At 49.8% G+C, this 27,498-nt stretch overlaps 1 protein-coding gene across 1 annotated transcript; it reads right to left on the reverse strand.

The window, feature by feature from the left end:
• On the reverse strand, positions 1-26,213 carry DCTD (dCMP deaminase). Its single transcript, XM_047857018.1, has 6 exons — positions 26,124-26,213; positions 24,522-24,636; positions 24,000-24,135; positions 4,091-4,207; positions 2,713-2,809; positions 1-1,388 (listed from the first exon to the last, which is right to left on the reverse strand). Exons 2-6 carry the CDS (start codon positions 24,627-24,629, stop codon positions 1,310-1,312), a joined length of 537 nt encoding a protein of 178 aa, XP_047712974.1. The 5' UTR covers positions 24,630-24,636; positions 26,124-26,213; the 3' UTR covers positions 1-1,309.
• Between the last annotated feature and the right edge of the window lie 1,285 nt (positions 26,214-27,498).

The following is a 27,498-nucleotide window of genomic DNA, read 5'->3' on the forward strand; positions in this document are numbered from 1 at the left end:
TGGATTTTAATAAGATTTTAATAATATTGGTAAGGAGCCAAGTTACAAAGACGTCCTGGAATACAGAGTACAAAACCTCAGAGACAAAACAAAAACTCGTGAGAACACAAGAGCACTTGAAAACGGTAATAATCTCCAGGATAAAGAACCCATTTTTCTCCACAAAGCTACCGAGTGTGTTTAATAAAATCTAAAGGAGAGTAAAGACAAGGTGCACAGCCACGCCCCCAAGGCCAGCCACGCCCCCGAGTCTGGGAAGACACTGGGGAGGTGTGCTGCTGGAGGCTCGGCGGCCAGGAGCCAGGAGCACAGAGGAGCTCCCGTTACCAGCAGATCTGGACTATAAACCGACTGGAGGCAGGCTGGCTTTCCTCCCATCTCACTTACAGGGTGGGAATTCACTTATTCCCCGGTTGGAGAGCAGCCTTGGCCACGAACCGTGTTGGCACGTGGGGGCACAGCGACTCTTCCCACACGATGGAGGAAGCTGGTGCGCGCACCACCTCGGTCCCCGCAACCCTGATGCCCCAGCAGGCGCGGTCTCGGGGGCAAAGAGGGGAGACAGGCTGTCTCCTCCAGGAACAACTCATTGTTCAGAGAAGCTAATGTAAGAGCGCTGCGTGATGAACACACTGAAATTAAGAAACAAGAACGGGGGTCCCCACCCCCCCAAGAAGAATGTGCCATTACACTGCGGGCTGCAGGACAGCAGAAGCGGAGGAAGTGTCCCCCGCTCAGGTGTGCTCATCATTTCTCAGGACAGATGTGCTATCCTGCCTAGGGTTTTTGGGTGGGTGGAGGGGGTTTCAACTCCCTGAAGCAAATCTTCCGCATTAGCTACCGTCATGTGGGTCCTATTTTTGTCTTTTTTTTTTTTCTCCAAGGGCACTACATGTTCTGCTTCATTGGGGCCAGATGTTCAAGTCAGTGTGTCTGATCATCCTGCCAGGAACACGACAACAATTATTTATTTGTCCTTCCAGCACCCGTAGCGGCGAGGACCAGCTGTGAAATGCAGGGGAGCCACCAGCGTCCTAAGCAAACCAGGACACGGAGCGGGAGGCCACTCCTGCCCTGTGCGACAGGCCATCTACAGGCTTCTTTACTTTAAACCCTAAATCGATAGTTTAAACAGATGCAGATTCCACGTGACAAGAGAGACAGGAAGATTTGAGGCTTTATATTCTTTAGATGTCTACTTTTGCTGTACTGACCATTAAAAAGTTATGTGTAACTTCAAGATGAAAGGCATTAGCAGCTTCTTAGGAGAGGATAATCCCAATCTTTTGGAGATTTAATGAGATGTAACTCACTGAAGCTTCTGGCTCGGTCTGCTGTTAATTGAATCAAAGTCAATGACAATCTTGCTGCACTTTGGTGTGAATTTCCTAAACATAAGAAACAAAATATATAGAGATATTATCCAGTGAGTAGTTTAAAGCAATTTGTTTACTTTGGCTTAACCTACATTTTCTGTGGGGAGGAAAAAATTTCCCGGGATTCACTTGATATCTTATCTCTATAGGAGCCAATTATAGTGCACCATACTGAGAGGGACACGAACCAGAAAAGACTAAGACAAAAAAAGGAATACATGGGGTGGCTCGGTCTGTGTGTTCTCCAGCCAGCTGAGTTCATGAATTATCAGGGAGTCAAAGGATTTCTAACAAGTTAGCTGCACAACATGACACCCGATTACTAGTTTTCCCACCAGATTTATCTTCCTTCCTAGGAAATTTCTGCAGCCAACCTGGAATCGCTCAAAAGCAAAAAAAAAAAAAAAAAAAAAGAGCAAATTTTCCTTTGCCTCTTGTACATAGCAAAAAACCCAGCCAGCTTTAGTGTGGAGTAATTTTTAAAGTCACATTTTAAAAATGCAGAAGTAAAATAAACCCGCTATATATTTTGACTCATTGATGTACCTTCTTAAAACAGTTAACAGGACAGTATTTGCGGACTGACTGTATTCTTTTAAAAACCAGTAAACAGTGAATATCTAATTATCATTATTATGCAAACAATCTGCATGTAAAGCCTCATAAGGCAAAGCAATTCAAGAGATCCGTCACATCTAACCCCTATCCCTGGTGATGAACATAAGTACGTTACTAATTACAGCGCCCCACTGCTGACCACTAATACTGCAAAGGAATTGCTTTGAAAGCTTTCAGTCTCAACCGAAGTTTCTTACCATGAATCGAAGGTGGTAGAACTTACCTGCAAGTAAACATACCTCCCAATCTTTGCCCAGCAAAGATAAGCATAAAGGTCAAAATAACTTCAAATCTCCATTTAAAATGTTGTTGTAAAAAGCATTTATTTCTACGTGGTGTTTCAACCTAGCGGGTTACTTGCGTCCTAAATTTTCAATGCCAGAGTCGTTACATTTGCAAACTTCACAGAAGTTTAACGTTAATATGGTAAAACTTGTGACGTTTAAATTTTCTCCCTACTAGAATAATTTTAGTCCAAACCCCAGAAAGCTACTAATATTTAAGGGCAAGATCATTCCTCAGGTCATCGTCAGATACTTCTGTCACTGCTCTTAAAAATCTACTCCTAAAATAACGTTGGGATCCTTGGCCCATCGCACGTAAAATGATGCTTCCAAGTGTGGAAGTCAGGCATCACAAGTAGAAATGAAACATCAGCGAGCTCAATTGTTTCTTCAGTAGGCCTTCGACGACCTTTACCCCAAGCCCTTCTGCTTACCTGAAGGCCACCCCAGCCATATCAAACAGGAGCCTCGCGGCTGTGGTCTCATCGCTATCGTGGTACTTATCAGATATGAAAATAACTTCTTTGATACCTTTGACACCGAAAGAAGCCCCATTAGTATATGCACAAATAGATACGGCAACAGAACGCAGACATATACCGAGCCCTGTCGTGTCTACGATTAATCACCTTTTCCCAGTGTGCTTACACACAGTGTCCAGTTACTGAAATACATATCGGCCACTTTCCAATACGGCAGACGATGTTATCTTTAACCTGCCCTCCAGTCTTTATACATTTTTTATTTTTTAACACAGGCAAAGTAAAAACCTGTCAGGTAGTCGAGCTTTGATCCGATTAACAAAGTTTCTTTACTGAGGGCAAATACTCTTCAGTCGCAAGACAACTTCTGTCCGCTCAAGAGGCTGATGCAGGGGAATGGACATGTTGGCGAAAATCAGAGGCAAGTGCCATCATGGTTTCCACGATGGTTCTGCAGACCAATTCCAGCCAGCTCCATGGACAGCAGATTTGTTTTCTTTTCCTGTCCCGCAGGGCAGGGCTAACTGGAGGGCACCTGATACACCACCCTGCTCCTCCTCCAGCCCCTGAAGGGACCACAGGAAGCTGGGTACACGCTGGCGGAGGAAAACTCCACGACGTTCTTTAACAGGGGCCGGCCTCTGAGTCTGATATCACCAGACCTCTTCTCCTCAGAGACCCCCGGGCTCATGATGAACAGCCCCTTTAAACCACACATCTGGCTAACATGATAAGTCTTTAAATCTCAAGCTGAGAGCTTTATGGAGATAAAGTGTGGCTGAATCTTAGATGTGACAGTATGAAAAAGGTGAACTATTCAGAATACAATGGTGTAGATTTATGGTAACTGTAGCGTAAGGAAAACTTAAAGTTGTACCGTTCGAGTCTTATGACATTTATATGCGAAGATACGTTTAGGTCCTAAAACATCTACCATATATTAATACAAATTAAAATTGCATATGCAGCCTCCCAGCTGACCTTGCTTCTGACAGAAGTTCATTCCTCTCCCTCCCCCTAATCTATGCACAATATGTCAGAGAACAGTAAATTGACGGTAATTATATGCAACGCCGGTGTGGTTTTTTAGCAGCTTGCAGTTCAGGTTGCAAACTAAATTAAAAACATGCTAAGAATCGCAGAGGATACAATTAGTCTTAGAATACCTGGCACCGTTCAAAACCAAAACACAGGAAATACCTTGCAAAGTTGATAGTGCAATTAATTTCGGTCCAAACAATAACAATTTAAGACCAAGCACTTTTGCAATGAGCCGCCGATGAGCGGGCAGCGACGCAAATGTGACAAATGGAACCGGCCCAGCTCCTACCTGCCTGGATGATGAGCTTAGCACATTCATTACAGGGAAACAAGGCAACGTACATAGTACAGCCTTTCACGTCGGCCGAGTTTTTGTTCATGATGGCATTCAGCTCGGCGTGGCACACTGCGGGTTCGAAAGAGAAAGAAAAGAAAAACAGCATAACTCACGAGGAATGTACCAACGCTGCCGAAGCATTCCACTCGCCCCTCTGAAGAAGACACATGGAACAGACTCGATTTTTAAAAAAGTGATTAGAAACGGAAAGTACCGAGAATACCAAATGAGGGCCGCGTGGTCTAACAGGTTGGCTTTTAGCAGTAAAACCGTTCAGGGGGGGCTGCAGCCCTGGGTCTGTAAGCACCTGGCGCGGCCAGGAGGGGCCAAGGTCAAGTATCTCCACCCACCCTAAGCACGGCAATAGCTCATGGCTCCACAAGACCCTGGGGTATGGAACTGCGCACATAAAACGGCTCATTTGTGTGTTGCTACTCACATGCAAGGATATTCGCGGTGGCCGTTAGGAGGGCAGGGTGCGATTTTAAGAGCAAGAGAACCAGGAAGTGAAGCTGAGTATTTCTATCCCGAGGGATCCGCTTCACCCCATGGATCTCGGCCCACATACACACAAGAAAAATGCCGGCAGACAACCAGCGGCTTTTCGTTTAGAAGGAAACATTCATCCACTTAATGAAACGTCAAGTTCTTGCCACACTGGCCCGTTCCGGCAGCGATCCCCAAACAGCGATCCCCACACGGGCCTGAGTTCAAGGGTGAAGGGAGCACCGCCTCTCCTCTCCCACACCTGGAAGCCCACCCATCTTCCCCAGCCGTTGGCCAGGTGCTCCCACCTCCTAAGCTTCAAGGTGCCCTCTCCTCAGGGGAGCACTACTCCCAGCCCTGATTCTGTTTAGAATCCCCTGCCCGCTCAGTGAGGTGGCCGCTTTGCCCTCTTCTGTCGTTATTCAAGTATCTGGGTGCATCGCTCAAACCGTATCATAATCTGCAAACCCGTCTGCACTTGTCTGGGGTGTGGCCTGCCTGGGATGTGGATTTCTAGGAGAATCGCCCTCATGATTCTCATGTGCAGACACGTTTCAGAAACACTGCGTTGCAGAATCCTCTGGTAACTCCAAGGGGACTTAACACACACTAAGCACACACGCGGTAAAATAAATAAATGTCTGTTGAACAAATTAACAACAATCTGGCCGTGGTCCAAATCATACAAGACTGCCAGAATTAGAAATATGGGGGCCCTCCAGGGGGGCCCCCACCTTCTCCAACCCACCAACCTCTACACTTAACACCCTCTTCTGGGAGTACTGAAGCTTCAAATGAAGAGCAGCCTAAGCTCGTGGCTCTTGTCCGCATTAGCTGTGACACACTCGGTCCCTGAATCGGTATTAATATGGCTCAGCCATATTAATTATTCTGGCTCAGCCAGGATAAAGCCCCTGGCCCACCTTCCGCCCCGGGGCCACCCGCTTTTCAGGTACCGGTAGGATTGCAATGCCCGCCTGTGCCCCTGTCCTGGGGCCCTCTCAGGAAGCATTGGGAGGGCTCCTTTTAGTCTCTGAATGCCACGAACGAGGGGGTCTTGGTCATATGTGTGGAAATGAACAGTTGCTGGGCATTGTAAGGAATTCTAAAAAAAAATAAATAAATAAACTGCGCTTAATCAGATCACAGCCCATTGGAGAATAATCCCCGCCGGCCACAGAGGGGCCTAGGCCACCATCCCCGAGATGCCACGAGAGAGAAAAGAAAGGCTCCCAGGCTCAGTGGCTGTGAGGACACTGGCCTCAGAGAGGCCCCTTTTGGCCCCCATTTCCATCCCTGGTGACCGGGTTGTTCCCAGGCTGGGATTAACAACGGCTCCCTGTAAAAAACAATTAGTTGAAATTGTTTCTTTTATTTCCCCCTCGAGGGCAGAGACCAGTCTTCTAGGTTCTTTGTAACTCCCCCAGAGTCCAATGCGGTGCCATGAACATAATGGGTGTTAAATATTTATTGAATGAATAAAGGAGGAAATGCAGATTCCAATTATTGACGGTGACATTGGGAAATGCAGGAAGGCCTCTTAAATTCAAATATCAAAACTATGCTTTCCCATCTAATAAATATTTTTTTGATGGTGCTGGTATTAATATTCAGAACTACAGAGTTTCCGAGTCTGTTAGGAAACACTATTCTAGTGCTTTCGTTTGAATCTCTAAAAATGGTCACAGTGACTCCAACTGTCTTCCTCTAATTCATCTGAGGCAGTTTGGGGACAGAATTTAACATCGTGTGGTCTGGATTCATTAATGAAAATTACCATAGGAAACAGGTTCTCGGGGGCGGCCTCCAACATCCCTGTATAAAGGGTGGTCTACAGAAAGAATACACGGGGTCACAAACAGACTTCCTTTCTCTCAGCTACAAAATCACAAGAAGCGACATACAAAGCTTCTTGTTTGTTGGAGAGATGTGAGGTCTACTGGGCTCTATGACACTCAGGAGGCCCCCGAAAAGGGACCATTCCAAGTCCCCAAACCCGCGGATCCAAAACTGGACAAGACGAACGCAAAGCTCCAGTGTTCCATCCACACTTGACTTCTCTCGCTCATCCCTGTGCCCCCTCAACTTCGGTCCTGACAAATGCCCCCTCCAGCCTCCCCCCCAGAACCCCTGGCCCGCCAAACCTATCTGGTGAACACCAGCTTCCCAGGCTGAGGAGGGAAACCCCAGCCCAACCCTGCCCGGTGATTTGCAAACTCCTCACGTCTGTCTGTCTGTCTGATCCTGAGGTCTGAGACGTTTCTGGCCTGGCACTGGCCTCTGAGGTCCGCGCTCCACACGACCTCTGCGGCTCTGACGCTTGGCCTCCCGTCCAAAAGTGCCCTGCGTTTCCCTGCAAGACTGACCCATCGACGAGGCACCATCTGGTCAGGACTCGGGCCCCCACCGCGTCCTCACTGAGGAACGGGCAGACTCACGTGACTGTCCGTCGGATTCGTTTACGGTAGGCTGGTCAGAGTGGGGTCTGAGGACTCCTTTCACCACCAAATGCCAGGTGACCCCCAAATCTGCCTCGGGCCACAAAGAGCAAGCTGGCCTGTGAAGGGCTGGCCCCAGGGCTCTGGCCAGCCTGACTGCAGGCTGAGAACCTTCCCTCTACTCTCCACCTCCCAGGCAGGGGTGGAGGAAGCGGGAGCTTTGCGGTCAGCACCAGGGTCAAGGCCCAGCTGCCCCTTGAAGCTGTGTGACCCTCACCGAGGCATGTGCGTGCCTTTGGCTGGCAGGAGGAAGCGACGCCGAGAAAGTGAACTGCCGAGGAACTAAATAAAAGCGAGTTTTGCAACACCAGGTAATCTAGTTTTTAGCTGTTTGCTCTTGTGTCCAGTTTCCTCCCTCCGTCTACTAGAACAGCTGGTTCTTCTCCAAGACAGGCTCTCGATGGCAAATCACGAGGCCCCGCTCCTGAGGCCCAACGGCCTGTGCCACGTCTCTCCGTTACAACCGTGGCCTCGGTCTCCACTCTGACCGGGCCATCTTCTCAGCATTTTCCTTTTGAGATGAAACTGTCCTGTCTACAAGCGCTAGGCTAATTCATTTTTAAAATTATCATCTCTTGGGGTGGCTGGGTGGCTCAGTTGGTCAGGCATCTGACTGCGGCTCAGGTCATGATCTCGTGGTTTGTGAGTTCAAGACCCACATCGTGCTCTCTGCTATCAGCACAGAGCCCGCTTCGGATCCCCTGTCCCCCCCGCCCCCCGCCCTTCCCCTGCTCTCGTGTGCACTCTCTCTTTCAAAATAAATAAATGTAAAAAATAAATAAATAAATAAAATAATCATCTCTTCACCCAGTAATGAATATAAGCTCGAGTTTTCACTAAATCAATCCTTTTCAAACTGTAAGTCAAGATATAAGTTTACTGAGTTACAAACAGCTTTTTCATCCCTCTTTTTAGTGAAATGTTTGAAAGCAGAAGAGATCTGAATGTGTCCATATGACAGAGGTTAAGTGCTGTTCCTAAAAACTGTTTCAGGTGTGTGTGTGTGTGTGTGTGTTTCAAGTGTGAGCTATGTGTGCTGGGTTGCCATGTAAAAAGTATGTAACTATGGAAACCTGTTGACCTCTGTAATATGTTAGTAACATTTACAATCATTGGGGGGGGGCGGTGGGAGGGGGGAAGGCCCTGATTTATAGAATCTGCTGATTTTGGGGGTGTGAATACTCCCACGTGGCCAATTTCAAGCTCCCGACAGACAGTTGGGAAGATAGAGCGCTCAGATGAGCTGGGGAAGAGCCAGCTCCCACATTCGCCCCCTGGACGGCCTTATCTTCACCAAAATGCAGTCTCCCTCTGGTTGCCATCTCCAGATGGGCCTGCTCGCCAGGCCCATGCTTACGGCCAGCTCTCCGCTCGAAACCCTCTCGGATGCGCACCAGGCCCTGTGGAGTCTCTTATGTTTCTGTGGGTCCTTTTCTTTCTCTTGTCTTTTGGGGCCTTTCCCAAGGTCCGGTCCTGCTCTTGGATTTTTTTTCCTGTGGTCACTAAGAATCCATGCATTTGCAGATTCTCAGAGGGCGGATCTATCGGTTAATAGCCTAGAATCTGCATTTCCAACCCACCTTCTCTCGGCCTTTGCCTCAGGTGTTCTGAGGCTTCTCCGTAACTCTTCTCACTATGATAAAACACTCCACAGATATCTGACAGCAACAAATGAAAGAATAAATCGATCTTTTCCCAGTGCCAGCATTTTCATTGTGTTGCCTGGGAATAACGACGTCAAGAGTTGCAGAGAGGTAAGAGCAAAAACCAACCAACTGGGAGAGGTTCTGTTCGTGACCTTGAGATGAACGTAGTTTTAATACTCATAGCAGGAATAGGACCAAGTATCCCAAACATACACAGGCCCTAGGAGGTATTCCTAAGATAGCTCAACTGTCCAAAAAAAAAGGACAAATTTTCCAACTCTCTACCCAGAATTACTCATCTCTGACTCAGTTATAAGCAGAAGAAACCTCCAAGTACAAGTATATTTGATAAGAACAGAGGATGACACACAACCTTTCAATTATTCTCAACATTGTTGAAAAGGAAAAGAATCAAATGCTGGAAAATATCAGATTAATGCTTATAAAGTTCTTGATTGCCAGAAAGAGAACCTCTATTTCAGGTAATTATAAGACAATTCATATGCTGTGGTCTTTTTTTTTTTTTCTTTTCTATTACTAACTGTCAGAATTCAGAACTGCATTAACCTTGGACCACTGAGAAGAGATTGTATAATTAGAAAACTGTATTTTTCAAATTCCCTCTTCCTAGGGCTTGATTAATCCTCACTGTCTCATGTAGGCGGTTCTCTAGAAGTTTGACAAATTAACAGGATATATTCCATCCTGGCTCGATGTGAGAGACTCACCATTTTATAGACTTGACTTTCATCTCATGTGAGACTAAGACAATATCTGTTTTAGATGGCAGTATTATTAAGGTTACTTCAATAAGTTTAAAAAAAAAAAAACCCACAAATAACGCTAACCAAAGGCTAACTGCTGCACAAACAGTTTAGCAGCACTAGTGTGGCCCTGGCCTCAGCTGCTCTCCGTGTGCTACCAGGGTGTGAGGGGAAACGCTGGGCTGGACAGAGGTGGGAGTCGGGAAAACCAAGGTTCTCTTCCTGCTGAAGAAAGTCTCCAGGTTGGTTAAAACTCCTCGTTTTCAGTGGTCCAGGTTGAAGCAGATGACTTGGTCGGGCCTGAGGGGTACTCTGGCAAGGCTGACCTAGAACGTGGGGCAGGCTGGGGTGCAGCCAAGGCTGACCTAGAATGTGGGCTCCAGTAGGGGCGGGTCGGAGGTTCACACGGGGAACACCTGCTGCCCCTTGGCAGGTGCCCGCGGTGCCTTCCGCTGATGCTCTCCAGCATGCACTGCAGGAGCCTCAGAAAGTCTCTGGGGAGCAGGGTGGGGGGGGGGGGGTCCGCCTCTGCCCCGACTAGGAGGGCGCTCGGGCGAGGCGGCCACCCACACGACAAGCATGGGGCAGTTCGCTCACTGCCAGGACACAGGGTCAGGACTCAAGTGCCAAGACGCGTCTGCACGTGGCCTTCCAGGCTGAAAAGGTGGCAGGCTTCACCCTGCAATTAATAATTGACATAGGGGCACTGGGGCTGAGCGTCCGACCTTGGCTCAGGTCATGATCTTGCAGTTCGTGAGTTTGAGCCCCACATCGGGCTCGCCGCTGTCAGCGCAGGGCCCGCTTCGGATCCTCTGTCCCCCGTTCTCTGCACCTCCCCCGCTAGCACGCTCTCAAAACTAAATAATACACATTAAAAAAAAAAAAATCATTGACATGAAATGGGGCACCCGAGTTCAAAGCTGACTTATGCATTTTAAAAAATAACTCAATGTTAATTTTTACAAGATATTCCATTTCCATCCTGATGATGAAGCTGTCGTTATTTCTTGGGGCACCCAGGTGGCCCGGTCGGTTAAGCGTCCGACTTCGGTCATTTCACCGTTCGTGGGTTCGAGCCCCGCGTCGGGCTCTATGTGGACAGCTCGGAGCCTGGAGCCCGCTTCGGATTCTGTGTCTCCCTCTCTCTCTGCGCCTCCCCGACTCATGCTCTGTCTCTCTCTCAGGAATGAGTAAACATTAAAAAAAAATTTCTTTAAATCCTTTCTTGAAATGACGGTCTAAGTGTTTTTATTTCAGGGGTCCTATAGCTATCAGAGTCACTGAACCCCGGCACATCTCTCTGTCGGGGCTCAGGCGCCCTCTTCCCTGTGCTTGAAGCCCCACAGCTTTGAAAAGTCCACCGAGGGGTGTGGCATGTACATCCTCCTCTAACAGATCCATTTAGGGAACTGGGGCTTCTGGAGCTAAAATGGAATTTCAACTACTTATTTCTTAATTATTGAAAGATACCCTGACAGGGCCTCATACATCACTGCCAGCCTCCAAAGGACCCATCCTTCACATCAATAATTTAACAACAGAGTAGCCTCTACATTTAAGCACCCCCCCAACCCACCACCACCCCTACAATATCGCCCCCGAACGTTATCAAATGCTCACTATTACGGCTACCCCGAGATCCAGAGCGAGCATCCCGAGAATTTCGTGCCCAGGCAAGGCCAACTCTCTACCTTATCTCCCCTCCGTCAAGTTTCCACACCTGAAAAGTAGCGACCGGACTCAGTACGAGAGTGCCCGACGGACTGGGGACAGAGGTGGGGTGAGGAAGAGGGAGAAGCGAGTTAGAAGCCAGTTCATCAGTGCCTGAAGCCAGCCCCAACCACCCAGGCCCACCCACCGCTGGCCCACAGCCTTCCGTCCGCCACTTTCTGGCGAGTTCCGAAGCCCAGCTCGCTCTTCGGCCTCTCAGCCAGAACGCGGCCACCCCCAGCCGACGGAGCCTCCCTTTGTACCGGGAGGAAACAGTTTTAAACTGAAGCCATGTGGTGTATGCGTGTCGCGATGAGTTCTGGTCGCGGGCAGGGCACCCACGGGGCAGGGCACCCGGCCCCGGCCCCGGCGGAGCTCAGGCCCGGCCCGGCGGGGGACACCCAAGACACATACCCGAGCACCCAGCAAAAGGCTGCAGGTGCCAGGGAAGGCGCACCGAAGAGGTCAAGTGGTGGGAACGGCCGGGAAACGAGGGGTTAAACCTGCAGGCTGGTCAGTGGACGGGGAACTGAATCTGCGGGGAACAGTGCTTCCGTGGGGAAAAGTACCTGGCTTCCGAATGGCATTTCAGAACAGAGTGGGTCTAAACCCTGAGACTGGCCTACACGGGTGTTCCAGTCCCGGCGTCGCTCAAGGACAAACAGGAGTAACAGTGGCCTCCTCCCGGTCTCCCGGGGTTACAACAAGACCCACGTGAGGAGAGCGGCAGGGAAAAGCTTTGGGAACTAAAAAGAGCGCTGCAAGCGAAGCCATGTGCCCCAGAGGCAGAACTGGGCCTGTTTCCTGAGGACGGACGGCCTCAACCCTGGCTGGTCCCCACTGATGAAGATGCGTGGGCGTCAGGTGCCCGGAGGAGGGTCTTCCGGAGCGGAGGTGACAGGTGATGGGTGACAGGTGACAGCCCGCCTGCCTCACCTGACCACGCCCCAGCTGTTCCACTCCGTGTGCTTAGACGCAAACACCACTGCCCCCTGCACGCCCCCCTCCCCCGCCGCGCAGTGGAACGGGGCCTCACAACCTTCTGGCTTTGAGGGACACACGATTCGAGCAGAGACACGTTCATTATTCCAGCGTGAAGTCTGAGGGTGGGAAAAGGGCAGGTAACAGCGACAACCCCGAGCCTGGAAAACGTCCTGAGTCCGTTCTGCTAGGCCCGTGCCCAGAGGAGGTCTCGGCCAGAGGAAAGGAATTCTGGCCGAGAAGACGGACGTCAGTCACTCACTTAGAAGGCGGCCAAGTCCTCGGGCATCCGGTGTCCCGGTCCTAGAGCCGCGTTCACACCCATCCCCGCCGGCACACCTCCTGGGGCTGGACCCGAGGCACCCGGTTCTTGGAGCCATCGGCAGCCTCTGCCGTCCCCTTGCCTCCTCCCTGCACGTCCCCTCGGCCACTCCTCACACGCTGCCTCCCCCACCTGCTCGTTCTAGGTCCCTACATCTCTCGTGGAGCCTCAGCCTCCCGGCCTGTGAAATGGACAGCAAAAGGCCCGGCATCACAAGGACGAGCGTCCGTGAAGAGCACAGCACAGAACCTCTCCGTCCCCGGGCTGCTCAGCTCGGAGACGGAGAACGGACGTTCCTCCCTCTCTGTCTCTCCTACTCTGATCCCCGTCCCCTGCCTCTGTCCTCGCTGCCTCTCGCCAAGGCTGCTGGCAGCAACTCATGGCACCCAGGGGAGCCACTTAGCCCCAATGGTAGTGCTTAGGGCTAGAGAGAGTTCTGACTGTGGTGTTTCCATTATTGACAATAAAGCCCCCAGAACTCTAATTACATCGCTTCCCCATGTGCTAAGGGCACACAATCAGGTCAGAGGGAGGAGGGTGTGGAAATGCTGCAGTCCATCGGTGGGTAAGCCAGGCCAGCTCCCTTCCTGCGGTTCATGCGAAATACATGTTTGAGGCCTAAAAGCTACTGAAGAAACATGAATAGGAACAGACCGCTAATCGCTGCCTGACAGCTTTGTAATGCAAATACGCACCACAAAGATCCAAAGCCTCCCTCCTGCATTAATGGCTTTCAAAGGGTAAACTGGGACTGAGCAATGAGCACTGGAATAGTCAGGATGTGTGTGTTCTAATTAATTCCAGCTCTACGAGGCCCGCCTCAGGCAACTCACTGATGCTGTTTCGGCGTGCAGAAAATGGGGCTTAGCCGACCTGACTCAGGCTTCTGAGATGAGACCCGAGCTGGAGACCCTGCCCTACTTTTCCCTATTCTGTGCTCCGCACCGCGTTCTTTTCCCTCCCCCCCCCCCCAAGCGCTCACCCCTCTCCTCCCTCCTTGCGGCTGAGAACCTTGCCGCATCCTTCACGGAGCTGGGACTGATCACACTGCCACCTGCCACCCACGGACCTCTGTCAGCTGCCCCGCTCGGTGTCCCTCTTCTATTGCTCATCAGTGTGCCCGCAATCTCTCTCTGCTGAACCAGCCCACGTGCGTGCTGCAAAAACTAACAAGACCTAGGCCCTCCCTTCGTAGAAACCCTTCTCTTGGCCCCATCTCCCATGCGGCTGCCACTCTAACGTCTTTTTTTTTATGCTCTTATTTATTTATTGTGAGAGAGAGAGAGAGAGAGAGAGGCGAGGAGGGGCAGAGAGAGAAGGAGAGAGAGAATCCTGCGCTGACAGAGCGGAGCCCGACACGGGGCTCGATCCCACGAACCGTGAGATCATGACCTGAGCTGAAACCAAGAGTCGGGTGCTTAACTGACCACTGAGCCACCCAGGCGTCCCAAACAGCCTGCTTTCTTAACAACCATCCCAACCCCCTCTCCATACAGGGCCCTGCTTTCCTCGCCTGCTTTTCTTCCTTCAACAGGCTGTCCCCTCCCATCCCCACCACTCCGTCAGCACTGCTCTCTCCAATAAGACCTGTGTGTCGCTGACCCCCAAGGACGTTTGTTAGTCTTCAACGCACAGCTCCCTCCTCCTTCGCGGGGGCTCCGAGCGATCCCTGCGAGCAGGCTCCTTCCCCCCTCCTCCACCCACCCTCCTAGTGTTGCAGTTCTGAGACCAGCCCCGGGTCCAGCCTCTGCACACGCTCCCTACGTGCGCTCACGCATTTCCATGGCACAGTGTCACCCGAATGCCACACATGCCCACACTGACGTCTCGGACCGAGACCTCTGTCCCCACTCACACCCCCAACTGACACTTCTACTGGGAGGTCTCACAGACACCTTAAACTTCAGGGGCCAAAGCTCCCCCCATACCTAGGCGCTCAGGCGAGGACTGCCCGGGGGAGTCAGACTCCCTCTCTGAGCCCCGTGTCACCCAGCCCTCTCGATGCTGCCTCCATTCCTCTCCATCTCCTATCCCCCGGACCACCCACAGGTCCCCCCCACACCAGCTTCATCTTGTAAGTCCAAACTCCTTACCTCCGCCCCCTGCCGGCCCCCAACCTGGCCTCCGTACTCTGTGTGGCCCAAATTCTTTCCCTCCCACAGAAAGTTCCAAGAGCCCTCCTGCCCTCTCGCAGCGAATGTCCTTCCCAGCCCCAAACACTGACCAGCCGACCCTGACCTCCGGGAACCCATCGAATCCTTCAGCTCTCAGCCTAAAGGTCACTTCCTCAGAAAGGAATAAGCAACAGCATCTGTTTATTTCATTAACGTCTACCTCCATCACTGTTAGTCTGCCAAGTCCTTGAAAACAGACCTGGTATGTTTTTATTTGCTGGTGCGGGGTGCTGGCATGGGACGTGCGGAGAGGATGCCGGGCCACAGGTCAACGTCCTCCGAAAAATGTATTGTGATATAAAATATAGTCGTGACTTTTGGGCGCCTGGGTGGCTCGGTCGACTGAGCGTCCGACTTCGTCTCAGGTTCATGATCTCACGGTTTGTGGGTTCGAGCCCCACATGGAGCTCGCTGCTGTCAGCACAGATCCTCTGTCCCCCTCTCTTTCTGCCCCTTCCCTGCTCGTGCACTCTCTATCAAAAATAAATGTTTAGAAAAATCAATAAAATACAGTCATGATTTTTAAACCGGAAACAAGTGACTTGGGAACTCCCCCATCACCAACAGACAACTCAAACCAATAGAAGAATGGATGATTCCTTAGTATTTATTTCAGCTCCTAGAAAGTTGTAACTCGCTCGCATAAGGAAGAAGGACAGTGAGAGATTCTGCTTCCCTTTTCCACCTAAACCCAAAATTAATGGCATTCTGAACAAAGTCTTTTAATTGCAGAATTAAAAAATTCATGCTCAGTTATCATATTCAATATTTTAAATTTACTGTGGCATCTATCATTTGGAAGAAGCACAGAGACAAAATTCACACCTCCGCTAAGTGGCCGGGACGACCCTCCAGAGCGAGAGCTGAGGGGAGAGTGTGTGAGCCCTCCCGTCTCCACTGCCTTGCTCTCACCAAGACTCTGCATTTATCACGGGATTTCCCGATGCCCGGCAAGCACCCACGTTTCAGTAAACGTGGTCGCACAGACTCACAGAAGGACTTCTGAAGTCCTTCCCTTCCATCTGGTCTAAGACTAACCTCTTCTCTCATACAGTTCTGTACCTGCCTCCTCTCTTCATCTATTTTCCTGCACTTCGATGTGGGGTCCTTTTCTTCACTGCTTATCTTCCAACCTTTCTTCATCCAATGTCTTTGAATCTCCAGGTTTGTGGGGTAACCTATACTCTTCGACTGCCCCCTCCTGCTTGTGCGTCCTGTCTTGTCCCATGTCGATTCATCTTAGGACTGGAGCAGATTTCCAATCGCTGGAGGGAGAGAGTGAATAAAGCCTGTTTCTCTCCTTATTAATTTGTCCCCACACATGATGTATATTCTCTCCATGTCACGGCCTCCAGCAGCGTTTTACAAATCTGCAGCTTTCCCCCAGTATGGCTTCAGAACCCCCTGGGACCCCGTGAGCAGAGAAATGGCACTCTAATCCAATGTGATCCAAGCTGTATTGTTGAATTTCCTTAGAATTCTAGCACTGAAGGGGTCCTCAGTGACCATTTGTTTCATAAAGATACTGAGAAATAAACAGCAAGTAATATAGTAACATCCCCACAATCACTGGGTATAAACATACCACACCTAGAACCTAAGTTCCAGAAGCCTTGTCCAGGACCCTTCCCCTTGAATCTGACAACTGCTGTTTTAAGCACTGTGGGGACTTTCTCACCTAGTATGTGTATTAAAGACAAATATAATTGGGGCGCCTGGGTGGCTCAGTCGGTTAAGCATCCAACTTCAGCTCAGGTCATGATCTCACCATTCATGGGTTTGAGCCCCGCGTCGGGCTCTGTGCTGGCAGCTCGGAGCCTGGAGCCTGCTTCGGATTCTGTGCCTCCCTCTCTCTCTGCACCCCCGCCCCCTCTGCTGTCTCTCTCTCTCAAAAATAAACATTGAAAAAAAATTGTAAAGACATATATAATCTCATCTAAATATAAAACAAAAGTCCTATGAAGCAAATGTAAAAAGCGATACAAATATCTGCAAAAAATCTCCAGGAACCAGGTTTCACTGCATATTTCCAGGAGAAACAATATACACATATTCCATTTTGGTACCAGTATCAACAGGGTGTAGGAAAGAAAGATTCTTGATGAAAAAAATTCAAAATAAAATAAAACCTTAGTAATTCAGATCGATTTCAGAGAAGATCAGCCCAAAGCAGCAAAACGGATAAAGAACAGATCAAGAGAATAAAGATGAAGGCAGCTCATCATTGTCAGGTCCCCCCTGGAACCCCGCTGCATGGTGGCCCAAAGTTCTAGACAAAGACTTATCGGAATTAAAAAATTTGAAAAAGTTGTATTTATCACAAGGAATATCGGCGGGGGGGGGGTGGGGAGGGGGGGCGCCTGGGTGGCTCAGTCGGTTAAGCATCTGACGTCAGCCTGCAGTTTCTGAGTCTGAGTCCCGCATCCGGCTCTGCGCTGACAGCTCAGAGCCTGGAGCCTGCTTCAGATTCTGTGTCTCCCTCTCTCTCGGTTCCCCCCCACCCCGCCATTCGTGCTCATCGCTCTCTCAAAAATAAATAAACATTAAAAGAAAATTAAAAACAACAAAAAAAAGGAATATCCACTTGCACTCAATTAATGGGCTCACGTACGTAAAAATCTAAAACAGACTGAAGGTGACCCTGAAATTTTATTGGTACTATTAAATTTCCCAACAAACCGTTTGTTTTGAGCGACGGTACCAAGATAAAACTTCAGCCCACTTCCCGTTCGTTAACTTGGAAATCACTACCCTTGGATTATTTAAGGTTTGAATACAAATTTCCATGAGGTAAACTGGTTCTTTGTAGAACAAAAGACAAATGCCGTGTATTTTTATGAGAAGGTTGGATGCCCAGAGATGAGCATTTTAGCTTTTCTTGCATATGCTTCTCAGGACTTAACCTGTTCCTATCTATACATGCTTTGTAGATATTGCTAGTGAAATAGTAATCTCTAGCTCTTCAAAAACAATTAGCCCTGAATCTATAGATTAAAACACGCAGATAAATGGGCTCCCGGCTGGCTCAGTTGGTGGAGCACACAACTCGATCTAGGGGTCGTGAGCGGGAGCCCCACATTGGGCGTAGAGGTGACTTTAAAAAAAATAAATAAATAAAATACATAGACAAAAATCTAATAAACCAACCCCCCAAAATCATGATTTATTCTTAAGACCATTTATAAACAGCTACACCTGAACGTGAAATACGCTTCCATCAAGCTGATTAATTTCCAGGGGGAGCCTCCGACATAAGCCGTTATATTTCTACGATTTGTCTCAAGCATCACACAATGAAACCTGAGTTGGCCCCTTGATTCATAAAAATAATCTACTTTATTTCTTTCTGGGGTACAGGCGCTCAAAGGTTTCCCGTTGGCTATTCGTTATTTGGTACAAAAGGTCCTCCCGGAGCCCACCGTCAGGGCCACGGCTGCGAAAAGGCCGAGCAGGGGAGGGGCGGTGGAAAGCCGCGACGTGAAATTAGAATTCTGTAGGAAAGGAAACAGCAACTCATCAAACCCACAGATCTGCCTAACAAAACCGGAGGGTGTTCAATTTCAGCCGGCTGAAGGAACAAATTTGATCTTAATTACGAAGAAGCTCTTACAAGTTTTGAGGAAGTCACAGCTTAAGAAGGATCAGCCGCCTAACTTCTTGATAAATTAGTTTCTCAGGACTAACCTTTTGGATGCCGAAGAAATACATCACACGCGTGGCAGTCAGGAAAATGTCAGTGTTCAAGGGGGTAAGGTAAATGGCTAAGTAATCACTGAAATGACATCTCTGCATGCTTAACAATATGCTAAATCTGAAAAGTAAAGACTAAATTTAAATATAAAATTTAAAGAAGCTCCACCATGCACTGGCAAAACCGATCAAAGTTGCCGTGCTGAACAATGCCTTTAATTAACTCCTCCCCAACATGATATCCTTTTCTGAGTTTTCCTACGGAAATATGAACAGACCCTGGAAGGAGCCCCACGTCTCCCATTTCTGCCCGATGCATCTCGAGTGTGGCCACCACCCACTCTGGGCACATCAGAACCACGGTCGCCTCCATGATGAGCAAGTGGGATGCGGCAGGCAGAGCGATCCTGGCTTCTCGATCGATTGGGACAGAAGAGGCGGCCAGGCAGAGAGGCATACCCGCACATCCCTTACCAACAGGAAACGACACAACAGTAAAACACAGGCGAGCTGGATGAGCACCAGAACTACGATTGAAAATGGGAAGCCTGGTTTTTCTTTGAACTGTTTATTTATTTATTTTGAGAGAGAGAAACCCAGAGTGAGCAAGCGGGGAAGGGGCAGAGAGAGAGAGAGACAGAGAATCCCAAGCAGGCTCTGCACCGTCAGCACAGAGCCCGATGTGGGGCTCAATCTCACGAACCATGAAAGCACGACACTCAACCAACTGAGCCACCCGGGCGCCCCCCCAAACGGGAAGTTTTTAACAACGGCTCTCAAGGATGAAAGCTGTTGATTCCACTCCAACTCTCTGGTCTGTAAACTGTCGTCAAAATCCACTACGAAATCCCAAGGAAAGTGTGCTATCTGCATTACCATGGGTTATTTTACCTCCATTTTATAAAATTGGTATTTTGATCAAATGTGCTTGGTTCTAATGAATTTCACGAAGAGAAAGGAACTAAAAATGTCAGCTGAATACTTCATCCTAGGTTTAGCAACCACCCCCTCCTAAAAATAAAAATCTTCCAAAGCTTTTTTATATGGTTAAATTAGATAAATCTGCTGCCTCCCGGTTTTTTTAACTGTCACTCGTGCGAAAAGGTGTCACTTTTCGCGCCGACTTCTTCCTGCCGCTTAATGTTACTGACATCACACTACCTTTTGGGTTTTTCAGGAAAAGAATGAGATAAAAGCGGTTTCCGTGGCAGGGGGAATCTTCATTTTCCATATTAACACTACATTATAATCAAATAGTTTCGTGACGTTTTGATCCTGAGGTTGGAAGAACAAAAACGCCCCTTAAAAATGCCTCTCCGGAGACACAGCCCAGAAAACGCTCCGTCCCTCTCTGTTACAAGCATTCTACGCTTCCCTCCTTTCCACAAAGGGTCAAGCAAGACTAACGGCTTCTAAACTTCCAGAATTAATAAGGAGAATTAAGTTGTATACGTTCTTGGTCAACCCAAGCTCCCCTTCGGAGAAATGGTAAAGCAAACCATGTGCCTTTTGCCTCATGCTAAGCACAGGCCGCCGCCACCTGAGCTCCTGACCTCCACGGAGTTACTCGCCTAAGCCTCCGCGCACTCAAGTGCATAGTGAAAAGGAGAGAACGGGTGATCCACTGTGTTCTGACCAAAGCAACATTTCAGAAGAGCTGAATTCCTGGGCCCCACAGAAGAGACAGCTGGGTAGCAAAGAGCATCGACCTCAGGATGTCTCCCTGTCTGTGTGGCATTACAGAGGTGATTTACATTTCTGGGCCTTTCTTTTCCGATCCACACAAGACATTAGGCTTAGACTCTGTAGGCACAGGAGTCCGAAGCACTCCCCAGCTTCTGCAAGGGGTCCAAGTATGTTCCACAGACAGCAGAAACATCACATGTAGCACACATACACGCTTTTTCCAAACGCACACAAATGCTGTTTAATAAAGTACAGAGTAAGGCAAAGCATTACTGGTATCGAGTAGCTTTTGTTATCCGTGCATTTTCTTACCCAAAAGATGTTAATGATCTCACTTATGTGTGGAATCTTAAAAAAAAAAAAAAAAAAAAAAAAAAAAAGCTCACCGATGCAGAGAACAGATTGGTGGTTGCCAAAGGTAGGAATGGATGAAACAGGTGAAGGGGGCGTGGTCAAAAGGTAAAACTTCCAATTATAAAATAAGTAAGCCCTGGAGAATGTAATGTATAGCATGGTGACTACAGTAACAGTGTGTTTCATATTTGAAAGTTGCTAGAAAGATCTTAAAAGTTCTCATCGCACACACAAATTTTTTGTAACGATGTAAGGCGATGGATGTTAACGGGACTTATTGTGGGAATTGCTCAGCCATGCATACAATTATCAGCAAATCATTGTATCGTGCACCTGAACTCTACTATAACGTTATACGTCAAATATGCCTCGGTAACAAAGAAAGATAGGGATAGTTTAACTAGCATTATACAGGGGTCCTGGAAGTTCTGTTGACATTTAAAAGAGGGTCCTCATATATTGAAAAGAATTAGGAAATCACTGGTCTAGAACGCTGGATGATCTCTAAAGCTCCTTTACAGGGATTAGCACATAATCTATCTTTCTCAGAGAGCAGGTCAGCCACTATTAATAGTGGTGAGGAAAGAAAGGGTTAAGCCGACTAATTCCAGACATTGTCACTTAATTTCAAAATTCATTGAAGTCTTAAAACGGAAGGAAAAAAAAGAACTTGCGTTTTGGTCAATTATCACCAAACGTTTCTATTACATCCAAGGCTATCCAAACATGTATTTCTCTGAGGCCTGAAACCCCTTGAAAAAAAAAACAAGTCTGAGCATACAGTTCATAGCCAGCCATCACTATTTAGACTTAAAGCCCATCTTTCCGTGTATTATGATGGTAGTAATACCAAATGCCTTTTAAAAACCATTTAATACCTTCTACGACTTTTATGGTACATCAAATTACAAGCCTACTCTTGTGAAAGGAAATTGTCTACATCCTCGCATAACCACGTGTCAAATGAATAATTGAGAAACAAGGGCAAAGAGCTTTGAAAACCTAGAGGTATCATATGGATAGTAAAAAAAAATAATGCAGACAGACGACCTCCGCCCTGAAATTCAGCAACTATTCAGTAAAAATTACAAAAAAAAAATCAGTGAAGTTGGACAAATCCCTATGTTGATTTTTTTTTTCATTCCTTCTAGAAAGGAGCTCTGAAAGGTACTGTCTCCGAGTTAGACAAAAGGCAGCGAGCGTCTAAGAACAAATACAATCGGCTACTTGAGAGGTTTCTGACCACTGGGAAGTGAGGGGCTGCAAACGTAGGCAAAGCTTTGGGCTTCTGGGTCACTGCCACAAATCTGCTGGGGCTCACAGGGACTCAAGAAGGCACAGGTCCTGAGGGAGAGCAGCTCAGGAACCAAGCAGGACCCGCCTACGCCTACCCACCTTTCTACAAGCCACCTCCCTGCGACAGACTGACACCTAAGAACTCCCCCATTCTGGGGCACCTGGGTGGCTCAGTCGGTGAAGCGTCCGACTTCGGCTCAGGTCATGATCTGGCGGTCCGTGGGTTCGAGCCCCGCGTCGGGCTTTGTGCTGACCGCTCAGAGCCTGGAGGCTGTTTCGGATTCTGTGTCTCCCTCTCTCTCTGACCCTCCCCTGTTCATGTTCTGTTTCTCTCTGTCTCAAAAATAAATAAACGTTAAAAAAAAAAAAAATTTTAAAAAGAATTCCCCCATCCAGCAGGAGAACCGAGGCTTCACTGTGTGGACCGGGTGACATAGTCACTGTGCTCGTCATGTTTCAGCGCAGACCTTGAACACATAGACCTTTCTCACTTTTGCAGTTTTTTAAAATGTTTTTGTTTATTCATTTTTTTGAGAATGAGAGACAGAGTGTGAGCGGGAAAGGGGCAGAGAGAGACGGAGACACAGAATCCAAAGCAGCTCCAGGCTCTGAGGTGTCAGCACAGAACCCGACGCGGGGCTCAAACCCACAGACTGTGAGATCATGACCTGAGCCGAAGTCAGACGCTTAACCGACTGAGCCACCCCAGCGCCCCACAGTTTTGCGGTTTTTACGTGGGACGTTGAACTGTACTCTGAAAAATTACCGTCACGTGTTACCTACAAACAGCTGATCACTTCCCTTCTCTCTTACCATCGAAAGCTTACAGAACCAAAATCAGGATAACAAAAAGTTTCTCAAATACGTTAGCACATTTATCTTTTCACTAGAGCTCCACTCGGCTACAGAGCTAAGGCTGAGAAAACAGGTCTACTACCTTCCTGGGTCCGGGACCCTCCTCTCCTCCAGGGCTGGAGTGAGAAGGACAGACTGACTATAAATCCCCCAATCACTCAACTGTGTTTCATTCCTGGAAAACCCTGACTGCTTTGCAGCCCCCACCCCCACCCTACCCTCATTCCTCTGTCCCTTCCCCACCTCCAGTCACATTCTTTCTTTTTCTTTGGAAAACAGAACAGTTGCCCTGAAGCAATTTAAAAAGAAACTCAGGGGGCTTATTTAACGTGACTAAGGTCCAGGAATATCCGTAAAAATATATAAATGAGGCTAATGTAGACTTAGAATTCTTCATGAGAAAACCCCAGAGGACAGCCTACTATGGACAAATCAACAAAGCAGAAAGGTCTGACATTATCCCTTGACGCGGGTTTCCTACAGGCACGAGCTTTCCCATTTGAATGGCCTGAGTCTACTTTCCTCCCAACCGAGGTGGTGGGTTCCCTTCCAGACATAAACACAGGTCCTCATATTACGAAAAATCAGCAACCAGCGTTCGCAGCCCGATTCGCCTCTCGTATAGCATTGGTTGTCCGGGGAATGAAAGGAAAAGCGAGTGAGGCTGTGGCCTGTTCCTGCCCCCCCCCCCCCCAATCTCGAAAGTGGTTCTCCTTGGGGCTCAGATACGCAACAAATTACAAGAAGCACCCTTCCCTAATTGAACGATGAAAACCAGAGCTGGCCAGGCCATATGGTTCCACGCGTCTGGCTTGTGGTCCACCCCGGGAATATAAAGCCCCCAGAACAGGAAGAAGAGACGGCATCATCCATTTGCTGATGCCCCGCTCACAGTCATTTCCTACTTCCCACAGACGAGCTTGAGATTTCCTCCACAGGCAGAGGGGCTGAACGAAGCCTGCTTCTCCTCAGAGCAAAGCCCTCGCCAGACCTTGGTCAGGTGGCTTTGCTTCCAAGCAGCCAGGAAAGCATGGGCAGGGCCAGCGTGCACATCCCTCAGCTACCTCTCCCGGGGGCTGTGGCCCTCTGCAGAAGCCCACCATCCACGCTCGGGTGTCGCCCAGCCTGGCGGGCTGCCAGTGAAACATACCAGGCCGGCCACAGGCAACAGATCCCTGGACCTCAGGGCCAGGCTGTGTACAGACCACTAACAGGCCCCCATGCACTGACTCTTTGGAACGTAAGGGTCGGGGGCAGGAAACGGAGGTGGTTCAACAGGATTCTTCTTCCGTCCAGCTGCTGATGACTGAAAAGAGATGATACTTTCTGACCAACTATCGTAGCTGAGCACCACCAAGGCTATGGCACCAAACGGAAGGAAACACAAGGCAGGCCTTACCGTAAGGGTACTTGGTATCCAGCTTTCTCTCTGCCGTCCTTCTCCAAGGCAACACGTCATCGCTGCACCCATTTGGCATTCCATTATACCCGATGCCGACAATCTTGTTCTCTGCGTTCACGATGCAGGCTCCGACCTACAGGGAAACGTGTCCAGACACTGGTGACGTCCAGTGGCCCGTCGGCCCCTGGACGGGCAGTAAATGAAACCACAAGCTTGCAGAGCTCCAAAGCGAGCATGCGGCTTCCGGCAGTGTGGTAAGAGCTCTATGTCCTTGCTCGCTTTCTCTGGCAGCTCCCATAAGCCCCAGGAAGCACCCCCTAACCCCAGAGCGGGCGCAAGAGGCGGTGAATGATGGAATGTGAAACATGAACGCACCCAGGGAGGCAGCACAGGAGACAGACTTCCTCTGCCTTTCAGGCGACAGGCATCCGTGGGGTCTTTCTTTTCCTTTCGTCATGTGTTCGATTTGCAGGGATCTCTGTGCCAGTGAGGGTCCAAACATTCTCCCAGAACACTCACCTGCGAATTTGGATCTTTGCTTCTCTGTGCCGATAAGAAGGCCACTGCCATGAAATACTCAGGCCATTCCAGGTAGTCATCACGTTTCCTGCAGGGAACTTCACTCATGCTGGGTCTAGACGGAAAACAACAGTTGAGAAAAGCATTTTGGCAAATCTGCTTTCCAGTTCAACGCAACCACATTTAAACTTTGGGTCTGCAAAGTTAGACAATTTCAGTTACAATCAGAAATCACGGATCATGGGACCGCAGACAGTGTCGGGCCTTAAGAAAAAAATAAATTAGGTTACTATTTCGGAAGTTTGGATTCACGCCTAGTTTCACAGTCCCAAATATTACACCTAGTCACTGCTTTCTCATAGGATCGTTTTCCACTTAGTACAAATGCCTGCCCCACAACTTGTTCTCTCCCCGATGAAACAGAGCCAGCACAAGAGAATGGGAGGGAGAAAGGAGAACATTTATTGATCACCTAATATATTTCAAACACTGTGAAAGTCAGACACATCATCTTACTCACGCTTCATTCTAGCAAAGATAGTAACATCCCATGTTACAGACACGCAAGAGAACTTATCCTAAATCACAAAGGATTATTATCCCTGCCTGTCAAATCCCACGGGAGCTGTCCCAGCTCTGATATTAACCGGATTAATTCGTCCCTTTTCTTTCCCCTTGGTTTCCCCAGCTGAAACAGAAGTTATCAACCCTGAGTACCGAATCAAATGAGGAGAAACTGACAAGTGTCAGCCCTATGACTAAGGCAAAGTTTTAGTAAGAGGGGCTCTACTCAATCCGGGCCAGGCACAAGCTGTTCTCCAACAGGCCTCCAACAGGGGGCCTAAAACTTCCCGTGAGGGGTGGGGTGCTTTCAAGGGAGACCAAACAGGGCAAGGAAGGAGGGCAACTCAAGAACTGAGAAGTCTTGAGCAAGCCTAGGCGTCTGGGCTGTAGGAAGCTGGGAATTTCCCTGTATCTGGGCGGGGCGGCGCGGCGCGGCGGTGCCTAAGACTGGGAACCATGATTATCCCGATGATGTGGCCCAAATTCCGAGAAGGCTGTAAACCCTCTCGACACCGAGCGATGCTGGACCGCGCCGGTTTGCCGCCGGCCTTAAGGGTTAGCATCCATAACCGCTGCAGGGTGGGTACCAGATCGGTGCCAGCCTAACAGGAGGTGGGAGGGGCAGCAGAGGCGAGGGACGGGAACGTAGTAGCCCCGGGCGCTTGCCCCGGGTCGGCCGTGACGCTCACTGGAGCCCCGGAACCCAGCTGCGGAAACACGAGGGACGCCACTCCAGGGCCGGGAGGAACTCCCGCTCCCCCGCGCACCACCACTCCCAGATTCCGTTCCCGGACGGAAAGCAGGCGCCCCCCCACCCCCTCGCCATGTGGGCGCAGGAAGTGACTGCCAGTCTCGGCCTCCCAGTACCACCCTCCCTCGGTTTCCTGGAAGGAGAAAGCTGTGGGGCCCTCCCGGCCCGCACCCGCATGAGGTTCACCCGGGAGCCGGGATAACCTCAGGGCTCCCCGCCCCGAGCCCCGGCCGCGAGTCCCCCACCCCCGCGCCCAGGCGGCGCCGCGTGGCGCGCAGGCCGCGTACCCGCAGGGCTGCCCCCGCCGGTCCTCCGCTCCGGGTCCGCGAACGCAGGCCACCGCCGCCGCCGCCACCGCCCAGCCGCGCGCCCCGGGAAAGGAAGTCGGGAGAAGAGGCGGGGCCGCCGCGGGGCCGGAAGGTGACAGCGGCCGGGCGGTCACGCGCTCCGGGGAGGGGGCCTGGCGGGCGCGCACCTGGAGGGGTGCTCCACGGCGGGATCGCCTCCGCTTCCCTGTCCCGGCCCACGGTCTGGCCGTGCGACCTTCGGGACCCCGCGCCCTAAACACTCCTCCCGGGGCCGGCTGCCTCCCTTCGTCGAGGTGGATGCTTTGGGGTTTGCCCCTGACTTGGCGCCGGCTCCGGGATGCCCGAGAAGCCGCCCCGAGGCCGCTGGGCTGGGGGACCCGCGGGGTCGCCCCGCCGACCCGCGCCCCGTGCTCCCGGAGCCTCTCTGCCCGCGTTCGTGGTCCCCGGCTTGGGCCCCGCGAGGTCCCGGCTGCTCCCGGGGCTCCGACTGCATAATCTTTGCATTTTTTCAGATCTCTGATGCTGCGGGGTTGGGTCGTTTTCGTTGTGGATGGTGAGTTTGTTTTTACTCACCAGGCTCTACCGTCAACTTAAAAGCTCTCGCTGTAACTATATATTGTTTGTAAATCAAAGACGCCCCGAAAGAGCACGGAAGTGCAACGAAACTGAAAAGGGCAGGGAGTAAGGAGACGTGGTTTTGGTCTCTGGAGTGGGCCTGCTGTGTCGCCGTGTCCTGGGGAAAAAAGGTAGCGCTTCACAGTTTCCTACGGGAGGGGTAGGGCGGGACGCTATGCCTCGAGGCACAAATGCCTCCAGGTTACATTTGCATTTGTGCTTTGCTTGGCCAGCTTAGGGTTTCCTCTCAAACGGTGTGGAAGGGCCAAGTGCGCTGAAGCCTGTTAGCCCTTCCCGCCCCACCGCGGTGCGCGCACATCTCCGCCTTCCCCCACCGGGTTGGCCCAGTATAACTGTGCACTGTGTTACAGCTGTTAAAAAAAGTTCAGAGGTACAGAGCATGGGTCAACAGGTAAGACGATCAGTGGCATTTATGAAGCTCCACGCCCCAAGGAAGGAAATCTGATTTTCTTGAACTTCATTATTCTATTCAAACGTGTAGCCTCTAATCCTGGAGGAACACGGGTTCCAGCACAGAGAAGGACAAAAGAACCCTTTCTGTTTTACACACAGAACCTGAGGATGTTGTCAGCACACCATAAATAATAGCGACTGTAATAATCACGAGTTCTGATCGGCACATCCCAGATCTGAGCCACTAAGCCAAACAAAAGCTTGTTAACTTTATTAATTTACCCTAACGGGGCAAGAATGATGAGAATACACAGTTGGTTCTACC

Source organism: Prionailurus viverrinus, chromosome B1 (genome assembly GCF_022837055.1).
Source record: "Prionailurus viverrinus isolate Anna chromosome B1, UM_Priviv_1.0, whole genome shotgun sequence".
NCBI lineage: Eukaryota > Metazoa > Chordata > Mammalia > Carnivora > Felidae > Prionailurus > Prionailurus viverrinus.

Bases quoted from the DNA above. Each gene is read 5' to 3' on its own strand.
- DCTD (XM_047857018.1), bottom strand. From the start codon at position 24,629: ATGAGTGAAGTTCCCTGCAGGAAACGTGATGACTACCTGGAATGGCCT. The intron at 24,136-24,521 runs GTGAGTGTTCTG...GTTTCCCTGTAG, and splicing joins GCAAAGATCCAAATTCGCAG to GTCGGAGCCTGCATCGTGAA. The intron at 2,810-4,090 runs GTAGGAGCTGGG...TCGGTGTCAAAG, and splicing joins TAAGCTCATCATCCAGGCAG to GTATCAAAGAAGTTATTTTC.